Genomic DNA, 22090 nt, shown 5'->3' on the forward strand with positions numbered 1-22090 from the left:
TGAATCTGTTTTTGCTTCTTGGTACCATGAAGCTTACATAAAATATCTTATAAAACCATCCATTTTAAGTTGATAGCAACTTCAGTTGTGTAAAAGCATCACCTTTTACTCTTCCCCCTTTCATATGCTTGATGTCATTATTGACCTCTATTTATATTGTGTTCATTAACAAATTATAGTAGCTATCATTATTTTTGACACTCTCTTTAGCCTTTCTAGTACCGTTACATGGTTAATAAACCATCCTCTTAGAGAATTAGGATTTTCTATGTCTGACTATGTATTTACCTTTATCCAGTTTGTTGTATACTTTCATCTGTTTTTGTGTCACTAGTAACATCTAGTAACACTAGAAAAACTCCTTTCAGCATTTCTTACAAAGCAAGTCTAGCAGGGATAAGCTCCCTCAGAGTTCACAAGTGAATTGTTAGTCCAAGAAAGTAATTACTTCTCCTTTGCATCTGAAGGATAATTTTGTCAGATAAGAGTCTTCTTGGCTAGCAGTTTTTTCTTTCAGTTCCTTGAGTATGTCATCCCGCTCTCTCCTGGCCTGTAGGGTTTCTGCTGAGAAATCACTAATAGCCTCATGGAGTTCCTTCATAGATTACACTCTTTTCCCTGGGTGCTTTTAAGATTCTCCCTTCGTCTTTGATTTTTGGCAGTTCCTTTATACCATGTGTTGGAGAAGGTCTTTTGCATTGAAATAATAGGGTGATCTGTTAGCTTCGTGTACATGGATGTCCAAGTCTTTCCCCAAGTTTGGGAAGTTCTCAGCTGTTATTTCTTTCATATTTTTTTTAATTTATTTATTTTGCCAGAGAGAGAGCGAGCGAGTACACACAAGCATGCAGAAAGGCAGGGAGAGGCAGCGAGAGAAGCAGACTCCCTACCGAGCAAGGAGCCCGATGCGGGACTCGATCCCAGGACCCCGGCAACATGACCTGAGCTGAAGGCAGCAGCTTAACCAACTGAGCCACCTAGGCGTCCCAAAGCTGTTATTTCTTTAAATAAACTTTCTGCCTCCTTCTCCCTCTCTTCTCTGGAACTCTGATTATTATATTTGTTCTTTGATGGAATTAGATAGATTCAATAGGTTTTCTTCACTTTTTAAAATTCTTTTTATTTGTTCTAATTGATAATTCAAAATTTCTAGATCATTTATTCTGCATTCTCTTTGCTATACTCTGCTATACATGTTCTCTGTTGGATTTTTTTCATTTCAATCATTGAAATCTTAAGCTCCAGAATTTCAATGTGGTTCTTTTTTTATTATTTCTTCTTTTTGTTAAATATCTCATTTTGTTTGCGTATTGTTTCCTGATTCCATTGAATTGTCCTTCTGAGTTTTCTTGTACATCACTGAGTTTGTTCAGAAGAACTACTTTGAGGGTCACCTGGGTGGCTCAGTTGGTTAAGCGTCTGCCTTCTGCTCAGGTCATGATCCCAGGCTTCTGGGATTGAGCCCCACACCAGGCTCCCTGCTTGGTGGGGAGCCTGCTTCTCCCTTTCCCTCTGCCTGAAGCTCCTCCTGCTTGTGCTCTCCCTCTCTCAAATGAATAAACAAAATCTTAAAGGATTCAAGTAGTTCCTTTTTTTTTTTTTTAACAGCTAGATTGCAAAAATCTGTGCTTTTGGTTGTTGGAGAATTACTGTTCTTTTGGTGATCATGTTTTTTCGATTTTTCATGTTTCTTGAAGTTTTGCATTTCTGCTTTTGTGTTTGAAGTAGGAGACCCCTTCCTAAATCCTTACTAGTTGTCTTCAGATGTGGTATATTCTTTGTTGGTGCTATTATATTTGGATTTTCTCCACCTTTTAGATTTTCCAGAAGGTGGTGCTCAAGTTTGTGGTTCCTCACTTGCCCACACGTCCTGCTGTTTTCCTGATAACATTCCATTTACTGGGTTTGCTCTCACCACTGCACTTGGGAGTGAGCACAAGGAGCCACTGCAGAGTGAAACGGGATGTGGGTTTAGCACTTGGGCCATTGAGGTGTCTGTAGACCCAGTGCAGTGGGGGGTATCCTTGGGCAAAGTATTCCCAGAGGTTCATGGGCAGGCTTCCTGCTGAAGTCCTGAGTACAGTTACCAGCAACTGTGTATCTTTAATGCCCCTTTATATTCTTATCTTTCTCTTTCCTGCTCTCTTCCCTTCCCCAGTTTTGGAGGTCCTGCCTCAGTACTCTGGGTGTTGCTGGAAAGAAACTGGTTTCTCCTGCCACTCCCTGCACAATGGGTCTAGTTGGGTACTCACTCACTGCTCTCCTTTTCCCTTATTGTAAAGGTCTCCACTGCTGGGTGATATTCCCATGGAGTGTTGGCTTTGGTGGAGTAGGGGAAATGGAACTGGCATTGGGAAAATTCCTCTTACAGTTTCCACTGTGACCAACTGTTTTTTTTTTGTTTTTTTGTTTTTTGTTTTTTGTTTTTTTTAAACAACATCTGTCTTATATGGGTATCTGCCTAGGTCAGCACTCTCCAGGTTTTTTTCCCATTATGGCAAGAGTGGTTGGGGCAAGTGGACTGATTCTGCAACCCATATTGAAGTCTGCCCACCTACTACCGGATGCATAGGTGGTTGAGACAACTCCCAATTCCCCTGGCACATGGTGCTGAATCCCACAATTCCCACAAAAGTACTACTGTTTGTGGATGTATTTCTAATCCATAGCTTAAAAAGGGGGGCAAAAAGGAGGATCATCTTATGCTGCCATGTCAGTCTCATGCTGACATCTTATGCTGCCATCACTCTTCCAATTTTAAATAAGATAGGACAGGCTTCGTTTAGAAGGTGACATTTGGACAGACTTGAAAGAGGTGAGAGAGAGTACTGAATGGAAGGAAGTAGAATATATGGAAGAAGAACATTCCAGACAGGGTATAGGCGGTACAACAGCTCTGATGTGAAAGCCTGCCTGTGCGCAAACAGGGCAGTGTGGCTAGACCAGAGTGACCAAGGGTGAGGGAAATGAATGGGGATGGGAAGGGATAAACTGTGAAGGCTCTTACAAGCTATGAGGATGACTTTGGCTCTTATCCTGATTGGAATTAGAAGCCTTCACAGATTTGAGCTAAGAAATTAAATGATAGCTTATGTTTTATAAGGATCACTATTTATCAAAAAGAAACTGCAGAATAACAAGGGGAGAATCAGGGACACCAGTTACATTAACTATTGTAGTACCCCATGGTAAAAGACAGTTACTCTGACAAGAGTGAAGAAGTGAAGAAAGCAGGGCGCCTGGGTGGTTCAGTGGGTTAAAGCCTCTGCCTTCGGCTCAGGTCATGATCTCAGGGTCCTGGGATCAAGCCCCCCATCAGGCTTTCTGCTCAGCAGGGAGCCTGCTTCCCCCTCTTTTTCTTGCCTGCCTCTCTGCCAACTTGTGATCTCTGTCAAATAAATAAAATCTTTAAAAAAAAAAAAAGTGAAGAAAGCTGTTGGATTTTGGATATATTTTGAAAACATAGCCAACAGGATTTCCTGATGTGAGACCAAGAGAAAGAGGAGAGTCAAGATTGATTGTAGTTTTTGTCCCAAACTACTAAAGAACAGAGTTGCCATCAACTGGGATGAAGAAGGCTGAAGGTTGAGCAGATTTCAGGAATATAATCAGTAGTTAAGTTTTTGACGTGTTAGATTTGAGATGTCTTTTAGATATCCGGGTACAAGTGCCAAGAGTCAGTTGGTGTCTGAGTTTAGATTATAAGAGAAAAGACTGGATTCAAAATGGAAGTTTAAGAGTCACTGGTGAAGTCGTGGACCTGGTTGAGCTTACGAGCCAGGCAGGGACTAAGCAGTGGTACAAAGGTAAAATATTTGGCTGCAGATAATGTTGGGTTAAAGCTAGCACATCTTGTTTGTTCTTCATTACTTTATACTGTTTTCTAATTTTTTATCACATCAATTCATCTAATTTAGAAAGTGTGCAGGAAAGGGGACAAAGGATAAATTGTAGCAAATCTGATGAACTCTTATGGGAAGGTTATGTTCCTGAGCCTGCTGTTCTGTTTTGTTACATCCTTAAGTGTCACTTGGAATTAGATTTTCCCTGTTCTTGCGGGGGGGGGGGGGAAGGAGAAGAAGAAGAAAAATGGGGAGAAGAGGGGAAGGAGGAGGGGAGGGAGGGAAATACTTGTTCTGTCTCAGCATCTTCTTCAAGTACTAAAATAAGAGTAGAGTCAAGTCTTGATAGATACTGAGAACTATCAAAGAGAACTTATACTCTCATTTCTAGATTCCTCCTGCCCCTCCTCAGATATAAATGACGTCATAAAGCAAAGCCTTATCTTCCATAGGAATTAAACAGACTGGTCATGTTTATGGTTTGTTTAATAATTGGGATCTCAGAGATCATCTAATAAAACTGGCCCATTTTGAATTTAGGAGAAGTTGAAACTTAGAGAAGTTAAATTATTTGCCAAAATCACAGTTTCTTAGTGACGGAACTAGAAATTCAGGTCTCTAATGCATCACCTACTTACTCAAGACTAGATATCCAGTTCTGGTAGTAGCCAAAGTTTATACTAAGATTTAAGTGTTCCATGATAATTTTCCTTCCTTTTTGAATTTAGATGGACTTTTGAAAGATAATATTATATAAAATATAGATAATAGAATATAGATACAGATATATAGAATATAGATATAGAAAGATAATACATATATGTAAGTTCCCATTAAAATTTTAAAGGAAACCAGTTTTTCTCTGGCTGGATAAACTTCCCTGTAGTAAGTTATGAATATCTTCATTGACATTAGAAATGCTGTCAAACAGGGATACCATACTCATTGATTCTAAAACAGTTTTTTCAACATTTTTATGTCTCTGAACTTGGAACACGGCTTACAGTGAAGGGCATAGTACTGTCACCGTTAGCTTGCGTTGAAGTTAACGTTTTCCCCAGATTGACAGCACTAGTGTCTCAGTGCTACCAACTAAACATTACATTGACTGCTTGAGGTTTTTGAGGGACCACCCTCAAAAAAAAAAAATTATAATCTGTAATCAGATTATAAACCTTCATGAGTCCTGAGTTATAGTTGAAATGCTAAGAGTAAGTGAGTTTTCCTACCTTAATGCAGTGCCTAGAATAAGCCATACACATTTCTTCACTGACCCTTTCTGTGAGGCTTCTGTTAACCTCACTCCTTGCTTTAAAATAGGAAGTTTCTGCTTAACTCTGCATTTTTTAGTGTGTTTTTCTTTCCTTTTTGTTTTCTTGGTGTGTTAAAAATTAAACATCTCTGTTATAAGCACTGGTATCTTAGATGGGGAAAATGACATTCTTTTCTCAAAGAGCCTTGAGGCTCCTCTCTGTGCCCTTTGGTGTCAGCAACAAGTCCTTGAACTGTCAGAGGAGTAATGAAGGTGGTAAGTAGGTGGCCAACAATATGACCCCTTATAGTTAAACTCACAGCAGTGGAAATTATGGACAGACTGCCTGTGCTCAGTGAAATTATCCATTTCGTTTAGAGATTTTTGTTGTCTTAAAGTAGATTTGAGTTTACTCTTGCCTACTGATAGTGAAACCTAAACTTTCGATTACTTGTCCTTGCTCCAGGAAACTGGAAGACCCTTATAAAAACTGAGACCCTTATAAAAAAGGTCCAGGCTAAAATACTGTCTTGAGTGAATGTGCAAATGTATGTATGTATATATTTTTATTACAGTATACTCTCAGGAAAATTCACCCATTTTTTTTTTTTTTTTAAGATTCGTTCATTTATTTACTTGACAGAGATCTCAAGTAGGCAGAGAAGGGCGGGTGGGGGAGTGCGGGGGATGGGGGGAAGCAGAGAGCTCAATGCGGAGTTTGATCCCAGGACTCTGAGATCATGACCTGAGCCAAAGGCAGAGGCTTAACCCACTGAGCCACCCAGCTGCCCTGAAATACATCCATTTTAATGTATAGTTCTGAGTTTCAAAAATTCATGGTCCTGTAATTGACAGCTCAGTCAATTCAAGTCTCTGAGTATACCCTATTCCAGAGGTTATGTAGATAGGAACCATGCATTACCTAGCTTTTGGAGTCCAACTTCTTTCATTTAGCATAATGCATTTCATGTTATCTAGGTAGTTGGATGTATCCATTCTTTGTACCGCTTTATTTCTCAGTAATACTTCACTGGATGACAGTATTACAGTTTGTTTATCCATTCACCAGTTAAAGACATTTACATTCTTCCCACTTTGGAGTTATTATAAATAAAACCACTATAAATATTCACATACAGATTTTTGTATGAACATAAATTTTCTTTTCCTCATTTCCCTTAATATAAATACTTAGGAGTGGAATTGCTTGGTCTTACACTAAGTATATGCTTAATGGTTTCTCATAATGACTGTACCATTTTGCATTCCCAACAGGAATGAATGTATGCTCCAGTTGTGCAGCATCTTTGTTAGTACTCCATACTGTGAGGATGCGTTCTGTTTGCTTGTTTTTAATGTTAGTCACTCAAATAGTTGTAGTGTTCATTTTTATTTTAATTTACATTCATCACTGACTAATGATGGTGAACATCTTTTCACCATCTTTAATGCCCCTTTATATTCTTTGATGTGTATATTTTCTTTGCCATGCATATATTTTCTTTGTTGAAATGTCTGCTCAATTCTTCTGCCTGTTTTTTAATTGGGTTGTTTGTTTTCTTAACTGAGTTCTTTAGAATTCTTTATATATTCTAGATATAAGTCCTTATCATATATGTGATTTGCACATCTCTTCTCCCTGTTGGCAGCGTATCTTTTCATTCTCTTTACAAAATGTTTCCTAAGACAAGTTTTTAATCTCCATGAAGTCCATTTTATCAAGTTTCCTTTTATGGGTCATGCTTTTTGGACTTGTAGCTAAACTTTGCCCAAACCAAGGTCACAAAAATTTTCTCCTATTTTTCTTCCAGAAGTTTAGTAGTTTTAGATTTTATGTTTAAGTCTGTGATCCATTTTGAGTTAATGTTTGTTTATGGTATGAGCTGTGATTCATGCTCATTTTGTATTGCATATGAATACACAGTTGTTCCTACACCATTGATTGAAAAGACTAGTCTTTCTCACTGAAACTCCTCTGCATTTTTGTCAAAAGTCCGATGACCTAAGTGTGGGTCTCTTTCTTAGACTTTCCATTATGTCCTAATATGTATCTAATAGACTCTTAAAATGTCTACCCTTTCACCAATAACACACTTTCTGGTTTACTGTAGCTTTTTAATAATTCTTAGATATTGTGAGTCCTTCAGTTTTATTTTTGAAAATTTTTTTTTTTTTTTTAAGATTTTTTTAAAAAGATTTTATTCATTTGCAAGGGATAGAGCATGAGCACTGGGAGGGGGCCAGAGGGAGAAACAGGTTCCCTACTCAGCAGGGAGCCCAACACAGGGATCCATCCCAGAACCCCAAGATCATGACCTGAGCCAAAGTCAGACGCTTAACCAGATGAGTCACCCAGGCGCCCCTGTTTTGCTCTTTTTATTCCCTTTTCTCACCATCTAAATTTTGGAATCAGCTTGTCAATTTCTTTTGTTTTAAATCTTTCTAAGAAATTATTATTATGTTATTTTGATATACTCTTAAATGTATAAAAAACAGTACAGATAGACTCCTTATATCCCTTACCCAGTCTCTCCTAGTGCTAACATCTGATATAATCAGAGTACAATTATCATAACAAGGAAATTAACATTAGTACAGTATTACTAAAAAACTTACATGAGGGACACCTGAGTGACTCAGTCAGCTCAGAGTGGCTGAAGTGTCTGCCTTCAGCTCAGTTCATGATCTCAGGGTCCTGGGATCGAGTCCCACATCGGGCTCTCTGCTCAGCAGGGAGCCTGCTTCCTTCTCTCTCTGCCTGCCTCTCTGTCTACTTGTGATCTCTCTCTGTCCAATAAATAAATAAAATATTAAAAAAAATTAGAATTCCAAAATTCATTGCTAGTATATGGAAATACAACTGATCGTTATATATTGACCTTGATTCCTGTGACTTGGCAAACTCTTTTATTCTGGGAGAGTTTTTGAAGATATTTTTGAAGTTCTTTATATTGATAGCTGTGTTGTTTGTGAATAAAGACAAATTGTTCTTACTTTCTAATGTGTATGCCTTTTATATCTTTTCCTTGTCTCATTGCGCTGACCAGTACGTCCAGTATAATGTTGTTCAGCTGTCCTGAGAGGACATCCTTACCTTGTTCCACATTTTGGCACTCAGTCATTCACCGTGAAATATGGTAGTTCTAGGGTTTTTTAGATGCTGTTTATCAGGTTGAGAAATTTCTCTAATAGCAGCTTACTGAGATTTCTAATCATGAATGGATATTGAATTTTGCCAATTTGTTTTATGCACCTTTTGAAATGACCATCTGATTTTTTTTTCTTCAGTAAGTTAATAGTATCAGTTACATTGATTTGACTTTTGCATGTTGAGCTAGAGTTGCATTGTCAAGATAAAACCCACTTAGTTGTATGGTGTATTATCATTTTATTATATATTGACTGGATTTAATTTGCCAATATTTTGTAGTTGATTGTATGTCTACATTCATGAGACTTAATGACTTTTCTTTTCTCATCATGTCTTTGGTCTTGGTATCAGGGTAATGCTAAGCCAGTAAAACAAGGTAGGGAATGTTCTCTCCTTTTCTATATGCTGTAAAGTATGTAAGATAGATACTAATTCCTTCTTAAATAGATGATAGAGACTTCTACCATTCTGCCAATGAAACCATCTGGGCTTGGGTTTTTCTTTGTAGGAAGGTTTTAAATGACAAATCAAACTTCTTTAATGGGTAGAGGTCTGTCCTTATCATCTGTTTCATTTTGAATGAGCTCTGGCAGATTCTGTTTTTCAAAGAATGTGTCCATTTCTTCTAGTTATTAAATTTATGGTCATACAGTTGTTTATAATATTCCTTAATCATCCTTTTTATGTGTAAAAAGGTACATGTTAATGTCCACATTTCAGTTGCTTATGTTTTTATCTTCTTCCTTTTTAATCTTGGTCATTTTGTTCAGGGTTTTATCCGTTTTATGGACCTTTTTGAAGCATTATCTTTGGTTTTATTGACTTTTTCTGTTTTCTGTTTTCTACTTTATTCCTTTCTGCTTTTGTCTATTATTTTCTTTGTTTTGTATATTTTGGTTTTACATACTCTGTTTTTAGTTTCTCAAGGTGGGAAAAATAGATTTTTTTAAATTATGTTCAGTTAGCCACTGTATGGTACATAATTAGTTTCTGATGTAGTGCTCAGTGATTCATTGGTTAAGTATAACACCCAGTGCTCATCACAGCACGTGCCTTCCTCAATACCCATCACCCTGTTAGCCCTCTCCCCACTCTCCTCCCCTCTGAAACCCCCAGATTGTTTCTCGGGGTCCATAGTCTCTCATGGTTTATTTCCCTCTCTGATTTCTCCCCCTTTGGATTTCCTTCCCTTCCTCTATGGTCCTCCATGCTTATGTTCCAAATATGAGTGAAACCATATGATAATTGTCTTTCCTCTGCCTGACTTACTTCATTTAACATAATCCCCTCCAGTTCCATCCATGTCGATGTAAATGGTGGTATTCATCCTTTCTGATGGCTGAATAATGTTCCATTGTGTATATTTTTGCTTTTGTTTCCCTTGCCTTTGGAGACATGTCTTGAAAGAAGTTGCTGTGGCTGATGTCAAAGAGGTTACTGCCTATGTTCTCCTCTAGGATTTTGATGGATTCCTGTGTCACATTGAGGTCTTTCATCCATTTAGAGTTTATCTTTGTGTATGGTGGAAGAGAATGGTCCAGCATCATTCTTCTGTATATAGCTGTCCAGTTTTCCCAACACCACTTATTATAGAGACTGTCTTTCATCCATTGGGTATTTTTTCCTGCTTTGTCGAAGATTAGTTGACTATAGAGTTGAGAGTCCATATCAGGGCTCTCTATTCTGTTCCATTGTCCATGAGTCAGTTTTTGTGCCAGTATCATTCTATCTTGATGATCACATCTTTGTAATATAGCTTGAAATCAGGCAGCATGATGCCCCCAGCTTTGTTTTTCTTTTTCAGCATTTCCTTGGCGATTCGGGGTCTTTTCTGGTTCCATACAAATTTTAAGATTGTTTGTTCCAGCTCTTTGAAAAATACCAGTGGTATTTTAATAGGAATGGCATTGAAAGTGTAAATTGTTTTGGTAGGATGGACATTTTGGCAATGTTTCTTCTTCCAATCCTTGAGCATGGACTATTTTTCCATCTCTTTGTGTCTTCCTCAACTTCTTCATAAGTGTTTTGTAGTTTCTAGCATACAGATCCTTTACCTCTTTAGTTAGGTTTATTCCTAGGTATCTTATGGTTTTTGTTGCTATTGTGAATGAAATCGACTCCTTAATTTCTCTTTCTACAGTTACATTCTTAGTGTATAGAAAGGCAACTGATTTCTGTGCATTGATTTTGTATCCTACCACGTTGCTGAATTACTATATAAGTTCTAGTAATTTGGGGGTGGAATCTTTTGGGTTTTCCACATAAAGTATCATGTCATCTGTAAAAAGGGAGAATTTGACTTATTCTTTACCAATTTGGATACCTTTTATTTCTTTTTGTTGTCTGATTGCTGAGGCTAGGACTTCTAGTACTGTGTTGAACAATAGTGGTGAGAGTGGGCATCCCTGTCGTGTTCCTGATCTTAAGGGAAAGGCTCTCAGCTTTTCCCCATTGATAATTACATTTGCTGTGGGCTTTTCATAGATGGTTTTTATGATATTGAGGACTGCTCCCTCCAATCCTATACTCTGAAGAGTTTTAATCAGGAACGGATATTGTATTTTGTCAAATGCTTTTTCTGCATCAATTGAGAGGATTGTATGGTTCTTGTCTTTTCTTTTACTGATATGCTCTACCATGTTGATTGATTTGCGAATGTTGAATCACCCTTGCATCCCAGGCATAAAACTCACTTGGTCGTGGTGAGTAATCCTTTTTTTTTTTTTTTTAAAGATTTTATTTATTTATTTGACAGAGAGAGATCACAAGTAGAGAGGCAGGCAGAGAGAGAGAGGGAAGCAGGCTCCCTGCTGAGCCGAGAGCCCGATGCGGGACTCCATCCCAGGACCCTGAGATCATGACCTGAGCCGAAGGCAGCGGCTTAACCCACTGAGCCACCCAGGCGCCCCTGAGTAATCCTTTTAATGTATTGTTGGATCCTGTTAGCTAGGATCTTGTTCAGTATTTTGGCATCCATGTTCATCAGGGTGATGCTGGCCTCATAGAAGGAGTTTGGAAGTTTTCCTTCTGTTTCTGTTTTTTGAAACAGGGCACCTGGGTGGCTTACTCGCTAAGCTTCTGCCTTCGGCTCAGGTCATGATCCCAGGGTTCTGGGATCGAGCCCCATGTCAGGTTCCCTGCTTGGCAGGAAGCCTGCTCTCCTTCTCCCACTTCCCCTGCTTATGTTCCTGCTCTTTCTGTCTCTCTCTCTCTCTCTGTCAAATAAATAAAATTCTTATTTTTTGAAAGAGCTTCAGTGGAATAGGTATTATTTCTTCGTTAAATGTTTGGTAGAATTTCCCTGGGAAGCTATTTGGCCCTGGACTTTTGTGTTTTGGGGAGGTTTTTGATTACTGTTTCAATTTCGTTACTGGTTATTGGTCTATTCAGATTGTCTGTTTCTTCCTGTTTCAATCTTGGTCGTTTGTTAAGTGTCCAGGAAGGCATCCGTTTCTTCCAGGTTGCTTCATTTGTTGGCATATAGTTGCTAGTAAAAATTTCTAATAATTACTTCTATTTCCTTGGTGTTAGTTGTGATCTCTCCCCTTTCATTCGTGATTTTATTAATTTGAGTCCTTTCTCAGGAAACACAGATTATTGATTTGAAGCATTTCTTCTCAAAATAAACATGTAATACTGTACATTTCCCTCCAAGTATTGCTTTAGCTGTAGCCAACGTATTTTGATACGTTGTGGGTTGTTTTTTTTTTAAGATTTTATTTATTTATTTATTTGACAGAGAGATCCCAAGTAGGCAGAGAGGAAGGCAGAGAGAAAGGAGGAAGCAGGCTCCCCACTGAACGGAGAGCCCGATGCAGGGCTAGATCCCAGGACCCTGGGATCATGACCTGAGCCAAAGGCAGAGGCTTTAACCCACTGAGCCACCTAGATGCCTCTTGATATGTTGTGTTTTAATTTTCAGTTGATTCAGAATATTTTAATTTCCTTGCAACTACTACTTTGGTCGGGTTATTTAGAAGTGTGTTAATTTCAAGCTACTTAGAGATTTGCCAAGTATCTTTCTGTTACTGACTTTGGTTCAAGTGTGACCTCTATCTAGTGTGTCCAGCTTCCAGTGGTTGTATATTCCCCTTTTAGCCCACCCTCAGCTTTTAGCAGAGGGTAAACATTTTAGCTGAATACATTTTACCCTCTTATATGGTAGCCTCATCTTCCCATATTCTGCCATGGTGAGCCAATACAGTGCCATGTCTCCTTGGAAGTGCATGTCTTTCCTTGAATTTTGGGCTACTTTTTTTTTTTTTTTTAAGATTTTATTTATTTATTTGACAGAGAGAGATCACAAGCAGGCAGAGAGGCAGGCAGAGAGAGAGGAGGAAGCAGGCTCCCTGCTGAGCAGAGAGCCCGATGCGGGGCTCGATCCCAGGACTCTGAGATCATGACCTGAGCCGAAGGCAGCGGCTTAACCCACTGAGCCACCCAGGCGCCCCAACTTTTTTTTTTTTTAAGATTTTATTTATTTATTTGACACACACACACACAGAGAGAGAGAGAGAGATCACAAGTAGACAGAGCAGCAGGCAGAGAGAGAAGGAGAAGCAGGCTCCCCACCAAGCCTGATGTGGGGCTCGATCCCAGGACCCTGGGATCATGACCCGAGCCGAAGGCAGAGGCTTAACCCACTGAGCCACCCAGGCGCCCCTTGGGCTACTTTTTACACAAACTCCGTTATAGGTTCAAGAAAAGTTATGATTTTGTAAATTATTGTTTTGGTTGTTGACAAGCAGGGGAAGCGTTCTTTCCAGCTTTCTCCATCCTAAGGTAAAGCCAGAAGTCTCAATGCCATGTATTTTAAGCTACAATCTGGGCAGCGTTTTAGAGTTTGAGCCATAGAGGCAGAGAGAGAGAGGTTGATGACTCTGCATTGTAAGGCTTCATTGCAGACAGAATTGCAGTCACATTCTCTTTGAAGTCCATGGAGTAACCCAATTGTTCTGTTGTAATAAAGTTTTATTTCACTAACAACAGTGACATCTTCAGTCTGCACAAAATAACAGGAGTGAGTTTCTGCAAATAACTGCCACCCCTGCCTTCTTTTCTAATTTAAGTTGTGGGCCCATACAGTGCCTTGTGTGAATGGGTGACGTAGGTCAGGGGGTTGAGGCCTGGGCTTATTTCTCCTTTGGAATAGTACAAGTTGCTGCTTAGTAATAGAGTAATACATCTATATAAGAAGTTTAGCTTTGGCTCAGTCCCTGCCTGATTATGTGTTGAGGGAACAGCCTATAATTAGGCACTTCATTCCAGCCTAGTGGTTGTTGAAGGAACAGAATCTAAGGAAACTGTCTGCTCTACAGGGTTTTAGGCTGGTAATTGGCAAAGCTCTATGACTATAGACATCAATATGAAGATATCTTTTTATTATTTTCCATTGCAGAATAATTTAGCTAATTTAAAGCTTATACCTTCATGGGGGAGAACCTACTTCATGGAAATATTTCTAAGATGATTGTTTTAGAGAACTTCAGCTACTTGACTGGTCAGCACAATTGGATTTTTTAGTTGTTAATTTAACTTTATTTATTGCTGTTCTTTTTCAGAAAATACTTCCAGGAGGAAATACATCATTTGATGTAGTTTTTCTTGCAAGAGTAGTGGGAAATGTAGAAAATACTTTATTTATTAACACATCCAATCATGGGGTATTTACTTACCAGGTAAGAACCAGGAGTAAATCTTTCATTTTTTTATAAAATAGAGTTCTCGTCTCTGATGTGTCATATGACAGCCTATCAAGATCCCTCTTTAAAAACTCAGGGATAATAGGAAATACAAGAGTTTAGCCTTAGAGCATTTTTACTCACTGTTGTGTCTGTGACTATCCCTATTCAGATGAGACTGAACAGTCTTTTAAAGCTACAGCTAAAGCATTAATGTAAGATTGGTTAGCAAAATAATAGTAAAAAATATCTTACACTAACTAAATTTTTTTTTAGATTTTACTTTGCACATTATACTTTATAATAGTTTCAAGAGTAAAATATACATGGCTGCTTTTCTTAGTAAATGATTGTTTAAAAATTGTTCTTTTTATATGTAATTATTGTCTAGGTTATTAAAGTTAATGTTTTATGAATCAAGACTTTTGTATATCAAGGTTATCAAGATTATTAAGAAAAAATGCTTATATGGCAGTATACACATACCTTAGATGCATTTCTGCCTATGTTATCGATACTGTTATCCTCATTTTTTGAGATAGGGAAGGTGAAGTTTAGAAAAGTTAAATAATTGGTTCAGATTATGCTACTAGTAGATTATTGAGCAGGGATTCAAACCCATGTCTTTGTACCTACAATAATCATCCTCTTAACCACTATGTTATACTGTGCTTGGAACACATTGGTTTAACTCCTTACTTAGCTAATGTCTTACTTGACAGTGTCTATGATTTTGTTTTCAACATTCTTCTCCAGGACCCAGAACATACCATGTATCTTGACAATTAGTGTCGCAGTAAACTGATTAGTCAGGCACCTGTGTTTATGTGTGGTGAATAAGTCTTTAATGGTTGTTTAGTAAGCAGCCTGCATAGATTAGTAACTTTGAAGTACCGTATATATGACACTCATTTAACAAGAACCTCTTGAGTAAGTGAAGACTATTGTAAGAGTATTAAGACCTTTGCTCCACAAAGGCACCCCCAGTTGCCTCGGTGGTTGTGGCCAAGCTGGAACTACCTGAGGCTTGTGATCAGGTCATTCTCAAGGAGAGCCTCAGTGGCCACTGTCTTTCTTCACTTCTCCACATCTAATCTTTCACAAAGTTCCCCTCCTAAATATATCTTGAGTCTGTCTACCTCTCTTCTCTTCACTGCCATTGCTGTCTTCTAAGCCACCATTGCTTGTCTCTGGATGACACAGTAGCCTCCTCCAGCCAGCCCTCCACACCCCTCTAGTCCCTGCCATAGGCCATCATTCACTGTAATCAGAGTGACCTTCTGTGAACATAAATCACATCTAGTCAACTTGCCCATGGAAATCCTAATGTTGTCCTATTGCTCTTAGAACAAAATGTAAACTTCTGACCAACGCCAACAAGGCTCTGAGGTTCTGACTCCCATAGCTCTGCCACCTAACCCCATGACCCTGCTTCTCATGGCATTCCTGGTCTTCAAACAAGTCAACCCGTTTCCTGCCTCATTCCCTTTGCATACTTCCCCTTGCCTGAATACACTCTCACTGCAGCTTTTTCTCATCTTGCTGGTGACATCAGCTCACATCACTTCCCCAGAGAAGATTGCTCTAACCGTGTTCTCTAAAAGAATATTCCCAGCCTCACCCCAGCCAGTTTATTCTGTATCACATTACCTGGTTTTTAGAACTTTTTTATTGTTACCTAGTCTGTTCCTCATACTAGAATATAAGGTGTATGACAGCAGGCATACTATTTTTCTTATTCACTATTAAATCATTCACTACGTGTATATTTATGCCTAGCACATCGTAGGCACTTAATAAATATTTGTCATTTGAATGACTGGCTCACCCTGTTTAGTAAGTAAACCCAGGGCCTTGCCTTCCCATGTTGGTATGACCTGGAGCTGAGCTTGATATTTGAGAAATTCCTTGGGCCCTAGATCCATCTCCTTATGGTTAGAGTAAGGAAATCTTTTGAGTCCCTATTTTCTTCTTTCGTCTCTTCTATGAGCTCATGAAGGCCTGCTATCATTTTAATTTCTGATACAGAAATAATTCCAAATACACATATATATGTAGTAAATCAAATATGTAGCCAAATCAAGTATAGAAACTACACGTGTGCTCTTTTTAAATTGGTTAAGATTTATCCATCTAAATAAGACTCACTCGTTTTCCCTGGATCTATCAGTTATAACTATAAAAATGTTAATTATCAGAGCAACTCAGATTTTTTTCATCTTTGAAATAGGTATTTGGTGTTGGGGTTCCAAACCCATATCGATTGAGGCCATTCCTTGGGGCCAGAGTTCCTGTGAACAGCAGTTTCTCACCTATAATAAACATACACAATCCTCACAGTGAGCCTTTACAGGTGAGTTTATGATGGTGATTTTGAATGAGTTTCATTTGGGCAAAAACTAATGCTTAGCATGAAATCTCAGTCTGAGTTTTCAAGACTGTTTAAAATAGTGGGGTTGAGGGGCACCTGGGTGGCTCAGTGGGTTAAAGCCTCTGCCTTCGGCTCAGGTCATGATCCCAGGGTCCTGGGATCGAGCCCCGCATCGGACTCTGTTCAGCAGGGAGCCTGCTTCCTCCTCTCTCTCTCTGCCTGCCTCTCTGCCTACTTGTGATCTCTGTCTGTCAAATAAAATAAATAAAAATCTTTTTAAAAAAAAAAGTTAAAATACTTAAGGTTAACTTCTTAAAATAGTGGGGTTGAATGGATGCATCACAGTGGTGGGGGCTTTCTTTTAGTGCAGCTTCCTGCGGTTGGAGTTTTGGATCACAGTAGTCCAGGTATTGAATTTTGGGGACCACTTCTAAAACTGTGTTTCCTCTGGTATTAGATTTTAACAGGTCTACATTTAACTTAGGAGTTCACCTACACAAGGCCACTACTTTTCTAGTATGACATAAATTTTTTATAACACTGTTCATGCTTACTTTTGGTATTAAGTTTTTGGTGATGGCGGCCTGGAAATTGAAGTCCAAGGGAAGGGTAATACAGAATCATGATTAAAAGCAAACATATTTTTTTTATTTAAAAAGTCTACTCCTGATCTTACTCAGTCTGTTAGTACTGAGTATTTTCAAGTTTGAAATCTCCTCACTAGTTCCTCGTCTCTGGCACAGTGGGAGTGGCTGATGTTCCTCCCTCATGTACTTCCTAAGATCTCCACCTGCATCCCCAGTGACTTCCAACTACGTGACATTTGCTGCCTCTTGTGTCATCTGGTTGGAAGGAGATGTGGATGCTTTCCAGAATAGTCCATAATATCCATACCCAGAGTTCTTGAGGACCAGTGCTGCAGGCCTTAACAGTAGTTTGAACATAGCTATTGGAGGGAAAGCACTACATATTGTGGTGAACCGCAGAGCTTTCACAGCCAGAATGGTTCTTGTCATCCCAGAACCGCTGGTAGAAATGTTCATAAACAGAAAGTGAGGAAGAGTATAGTGAGATTTTTAGAACATGAATTGTGAAATTATATGCTGAATTAGCAAGAAAGGGGTTTCTCCCCGACACTTAGCTAACATTTGGTGAGCATAGCTACTCATAAGAATATTCTGCCCAAATTTTAATGATTTTTTAGCTAGATATCTTTGTTACAAAAGAAGAAAATGCCTTTCTGTCCTGTTTTTACAAGTGAAAAGTGTTTCCTCTTCATCATCAGTTGATCATTTATATCCTTTTGGCTAACTTTAGGTAATTGTGTATTTTCCCTATTCTGACTAATTTTTATGACAAATTATACAGAAATCTCATAAATTCCTGTTGCTTTCTTTCCTTGTCTGTTTTCAGTCAACTGATTTTTGTTGTTGTTAATCTGGGCTTTTTCCAGTTACTACATTTTAATGAAGAATATATCCCACACTGGACTTGGCACCAGCACACAGGAGAGCGAATGGAAAAGCCAAAGCTGCCCTCTTAGAACCAGTACAGATTATTTATCTGGAAGGCACTTTAACCTGATGGTTCTGTGTTATACTGTGTCATTAGTCTTATCCTTAAATTTAAGAAAATACTGTAAATCACAGGTTGCATCTGATTTGATAAAGCACAAACATGAGTATGTTCTCACTGCGCAAAAAAAAAAAAAAAGTTAAACATGTGAAGCAAAAATCCTCTTGAGTTCCAATTTTTAATCCAGTGCTATCCAATAGAACTTTCTTCAATGATATATCTGTATCTGCGCTGTCCAGCATAGCAGCCACCAGCCACATGTGGCTAATGAGCAGTTGAATTTGTGGTTAGGGTGGCTAAGAAACTGAACATTTCATTTTATTTTATTTCAGTTAAATTTAAATAACCACATAGCTGATAACTGTTGTATTAGCACAGCTCTAGTCCCAGACCCCCCCTTATAGATACTATCCGGTATGATCTTGGTGTGTCTTGTTAGACCCTTTTCAATGCATTTGCATATATATATATGTGGACACAAAAATAAACATTCTTGTGCAGGTTTTTTTTTTTTTATATAAATTATATTCTCTATTATTGGCTCCCTTTTTTTCTGTATGTTGTTTAATTAGAATAAATATTACTGGACTTAAAGTCAGGAATATGTCGTGTTCCTAGTTTTAATGTGATCTTTCCTTTGAATTTTATAGTGTAGCCTTTTTCTGTCCCCATTTCCTTATTCCTTTCCCTACAATCAGTAGTCTATGTTTTAATCTTCTGTTTCCACACATTGTTGTGCTTGTTTCCTTAATACCTTGGAAGAATAAACAAAATAGTATGTGATATCTTCTGGTTTTTCAGCAGAGTTTCTACGGTCACTCCATCAGTTTAGATGGTATCACTATTAATACAACTGGGACTATAGGGGACCACTGTAATAAAACAGAAAGCAGGCAATAATACTCAAAGAAAATCTTAGCTTGTTAGTCTTTGTTAAATGTGTTATTTTAACAATATACACCAAAAACCTTGAAGTTTATACTAAAGTATTGCTGTTTTTCCTGCTTTTTCTTTTTTTTATGTATTCCTTAAGGACTTATATGGTAAAACAAGTGAAGGTCTTCCACCCATTCTTTTACTTCACCCCAAATTTGTATTAAGAATATTCTTGGGGTGCCTGAATGGCTCAGCCAGTTAAGCGGCCAACTCTTGATTTCAGCTCAGGTCACAATCTCAGGGTTGTGGAACCAAGCCCCACCAAGGACTTAGCGTGAAGTCCACTTGTCTCTCTCCCTCCACTCCTTCCCCCACTTGCGTGCACTCACTCTCTCTATCCCTATCTCTATCTCTAAAATAAATAAAATCTTTTTAAAAAATTTAAAAAAAAATTAAGTATATTCTTTCTTTTTAAGAGGCTGGGTTACCTGCTCTTAAAGGAAAGTCTCTTGCCATATGACCCATTCTATCCCTAGGTATTTACCAAAGAGAAAAGAAAGCAGATGTTCACACAAAGACTTATAGAAATGCAGTGTTCATAGCAGCTTTATCTGTAATGACGAAAAACTGGAAGCAATCCAAATGTCCATCAGTAGGTGAATGGATCAAAAATTGTGGCATCACCATAACATAGAAAAGAACTATTAATACATAGAATAACATGATCAATCTCAAAATAATTACACTGAGTAAAAGCAGCTAGGACAAGTGTGATTCCATTTATATAAAGCTCTAGAAATTCAAACTAATCTTGAATGGCCAGACGCAGCTCATTGGTTGGCTAGGGGGTGTGAGGGAGCAGAAAGAGACAGTTAGATTACAAAGGGCATGAAGAAAATTTGGAGGAAGGGTTATATTTAATGTCTTAATTGCAGTGGTAGCTCCACACCTATATATGTATGTCAGAATTTATCAAGTTGTGCACTTGAAATATGGGTAGTTTATTGTACATCAGTTATAGCTCAGCAAAATCATGAGTATAGGTGCAAGCCACAGAGGTATTAACAGTTCCTTTGATTTTTGCCACCGAGAGAAACCAAATACTGTCATACTGCATTAAAAATGTTACATATATCCCAGAATGATTCATTCTTCACTATTTCTCTATTATAGTAGTTGTTAGATCTGCTGCTAAATCTTGATATAAATGTGTGACTGAAAAAAGCACTGTGTTGGGCACCTGGGTAGCTCAGTTGGTTAAGTGACTGCCTTCGGCTCAGGTGTGATCCTGGAGTCCCAGAACCGAGTCCCACATTGGGCTCCCTCCTCGGTGGGGAGTCTGCTTCTCCCTCTGACCCTTCCCCTTCTCATACGCTCTCTCTCTTTCTCTCTCATTTTCTCTCTCTCAAATAAATAAAATCTTTAAAAAAAAAGGTACCATGTTACTATAAAAAGTACAAAAATTGTATTTCCATAAACTGTTTTTCCTTCGGAAAAAAATAAAAGGTGTTCTGTGGATGGATTTTCTTTAATCCAGTGTCCGATATAACTATACTCTAAATTTAATATTTGGAAGTTACTTTGTTTTAATAAAAAATAACCACCATTGGTCACACATATGAATCACTGACTCCAGTGATAAGACATGATACTTATCCTACTTTTATATCTGTAAATGTTTTTAAGTTATTCTAAGACACAGGATGTCAGACGTATTTCTGTTTAACAGCAAATCAGTTGCATTGAGAATGTGATTTTGAACTTAACCATCACATGCTGTTTTGTCATAGGTTGTAGAAATGTACTCTAGTGGAGGAGATCTTCACCTAGAACTTCCAACGGGTCAACAAGGAGGTACCAGAAAACTGTGGGTGAGTGATGGTGTATTTTTCTCTCATATGTGGTCACATGGAACCAATTATGTTCTTAAATACACCAGAAATTATACACCACATTTATCAGCTGTATAAATGTGGGTGACTTTCCCTTAATTATATCTTAATTTTAAACTTACATCAGATATATTTGGAAATTAGATGATACATGGAGAGAAAAGTATAAGTAGTAATTTTTGGGAAGAGCAATGAACAAAATTGGTGGGAGCTTTAACCCACTCTGTGAAAAGGAAGGGATTTCAACTATTCTTTCATAGAATTATATGGGTAATGTTGTCTCTGAATATAGTCATTTATAATGTGCTTTATTCCAAGATTTAAAAAAAAAAACCTGTGGGAAAGATCCATTATATGTTTGAGATAGAGAATTGAACATGCAGATTTATTGTTGATAGTGATGACGTTTTCAAAGAGAATGTAGTCAAGCCCTCGTGACAATTTAGAACATTTTAAATTCTTAGGTAATTTACATCCACCTTTAATATTACTGAATAGTCAATACTAGTTTGTGTCAATTCTTAGAGAACCACTTTTTCTTAGAGAATATTGGCAAATATTAGCCAAGTCAGTGAATATGTAGCAACTACCTTATTTGTACAGTTTCCTGTCATCAGAGGGTTTTTCTTTAAATGTTATTTACCACACCTTGATCAAAGAGGGGGAAAGCATAGGAGGTGCAGTTCTTGTACCGAGGGCACTCAGACCGCTTATCATCCATAATTGGACATAACAGACTTTACTGGTATGAGTAAATTCAGAATATCAAATTTATTTATTAATTGCTCTATTAAACACACCTAGCCTCTTGTTCTGTCTTCTGACCAGTCTCATCCTAGGAAGGGATGCAGAGGGAACATTTTTAGAATGTTGACTTGAGCAATTAGAAACAGATTTGTCAGGGATTTGGTTAACTCCTCCGATACAGGAACACATTAGCAGATAGAAATATGTAATGGATGGTTCATGTATATCCTTTCACAAAAATATTTTATCTCGAAATTATGTTATTGTTTGAAAAGCCTTTGGGAGAAATCATATTTAAAACAGTGCTTCAGAGAATTAACTATAAGCTATTCAACTTGTATTCTAATTCTAGATAGAAGAACTAAGAATTTACTGTGAAATATAATTGGTAACAAAAAAACATCAGAGAATTGAGATTTCTCATTATTTAAGAACTGTGATCAATGGTAGCAGAGATGGCATAATGTTTTAAGACTCCCAGTGGCTACAAGAAAAGATAAAGTTATTCTTATTCCTACAAACCTAGAGTAAGAAAAGTCAGTTGGCCTTGACCTCACCCTCAGCCCATTTACAGTGTACATAAGAAAAGCCCAGAGACCAGTCAGTTCCCTAGAGATGGGGAAGTGGATGGTGCATCTCTAGTGGCCCCAGGAGGGTTCCAATCACTTCTTTCCTACTTTGAGGCTAAAAAGTTAAGAGAATA

General features: G+C 38.0%; 1 protein-coding gene across 3 annotated transcripts in view; it reads left to right on the forward strand.

Moving 5' to 3' along the window:
* TMEM131 (transmembrane protein 131) overlaps positions 1-22090 on the forward strand; it is a 225142-nt gene that overhangs the window by 131764 nt on the left and 71288 nt on the right. For all 3 annotated transcript variants that reach the window (XM_047743793.1, XM_047743792.1, XM_047743791.1), the window contains exons 6-8: positions 13807-13923; positions 16157-16279; positions 20539-20619. In XM_047743793.1, coding sequence (XP_047599749.1) covers positions 13807-13923; positions 16157-16279; positions 20539-20619 — 321 coding nt within the window. The remainder of the gene's footprint in view (positions 1-13806; positions 13924-16156; positions 16280-20538; positions 20620-22090) is intronic.

This window comes from Lutra lutra, chromosome 9 (assembly GCF_902655055.1).
Source record: "Lutra lutra chromosome 9, mLutLut1.2, whole genome shotgun sequence".
In the NCBI taxonomy this organism is placed as follows: Eukaryota; Metazoa; Chordata; class Mammalia; order Carnivora; family Mustelidae; genus Lutra; species Lutra lutra.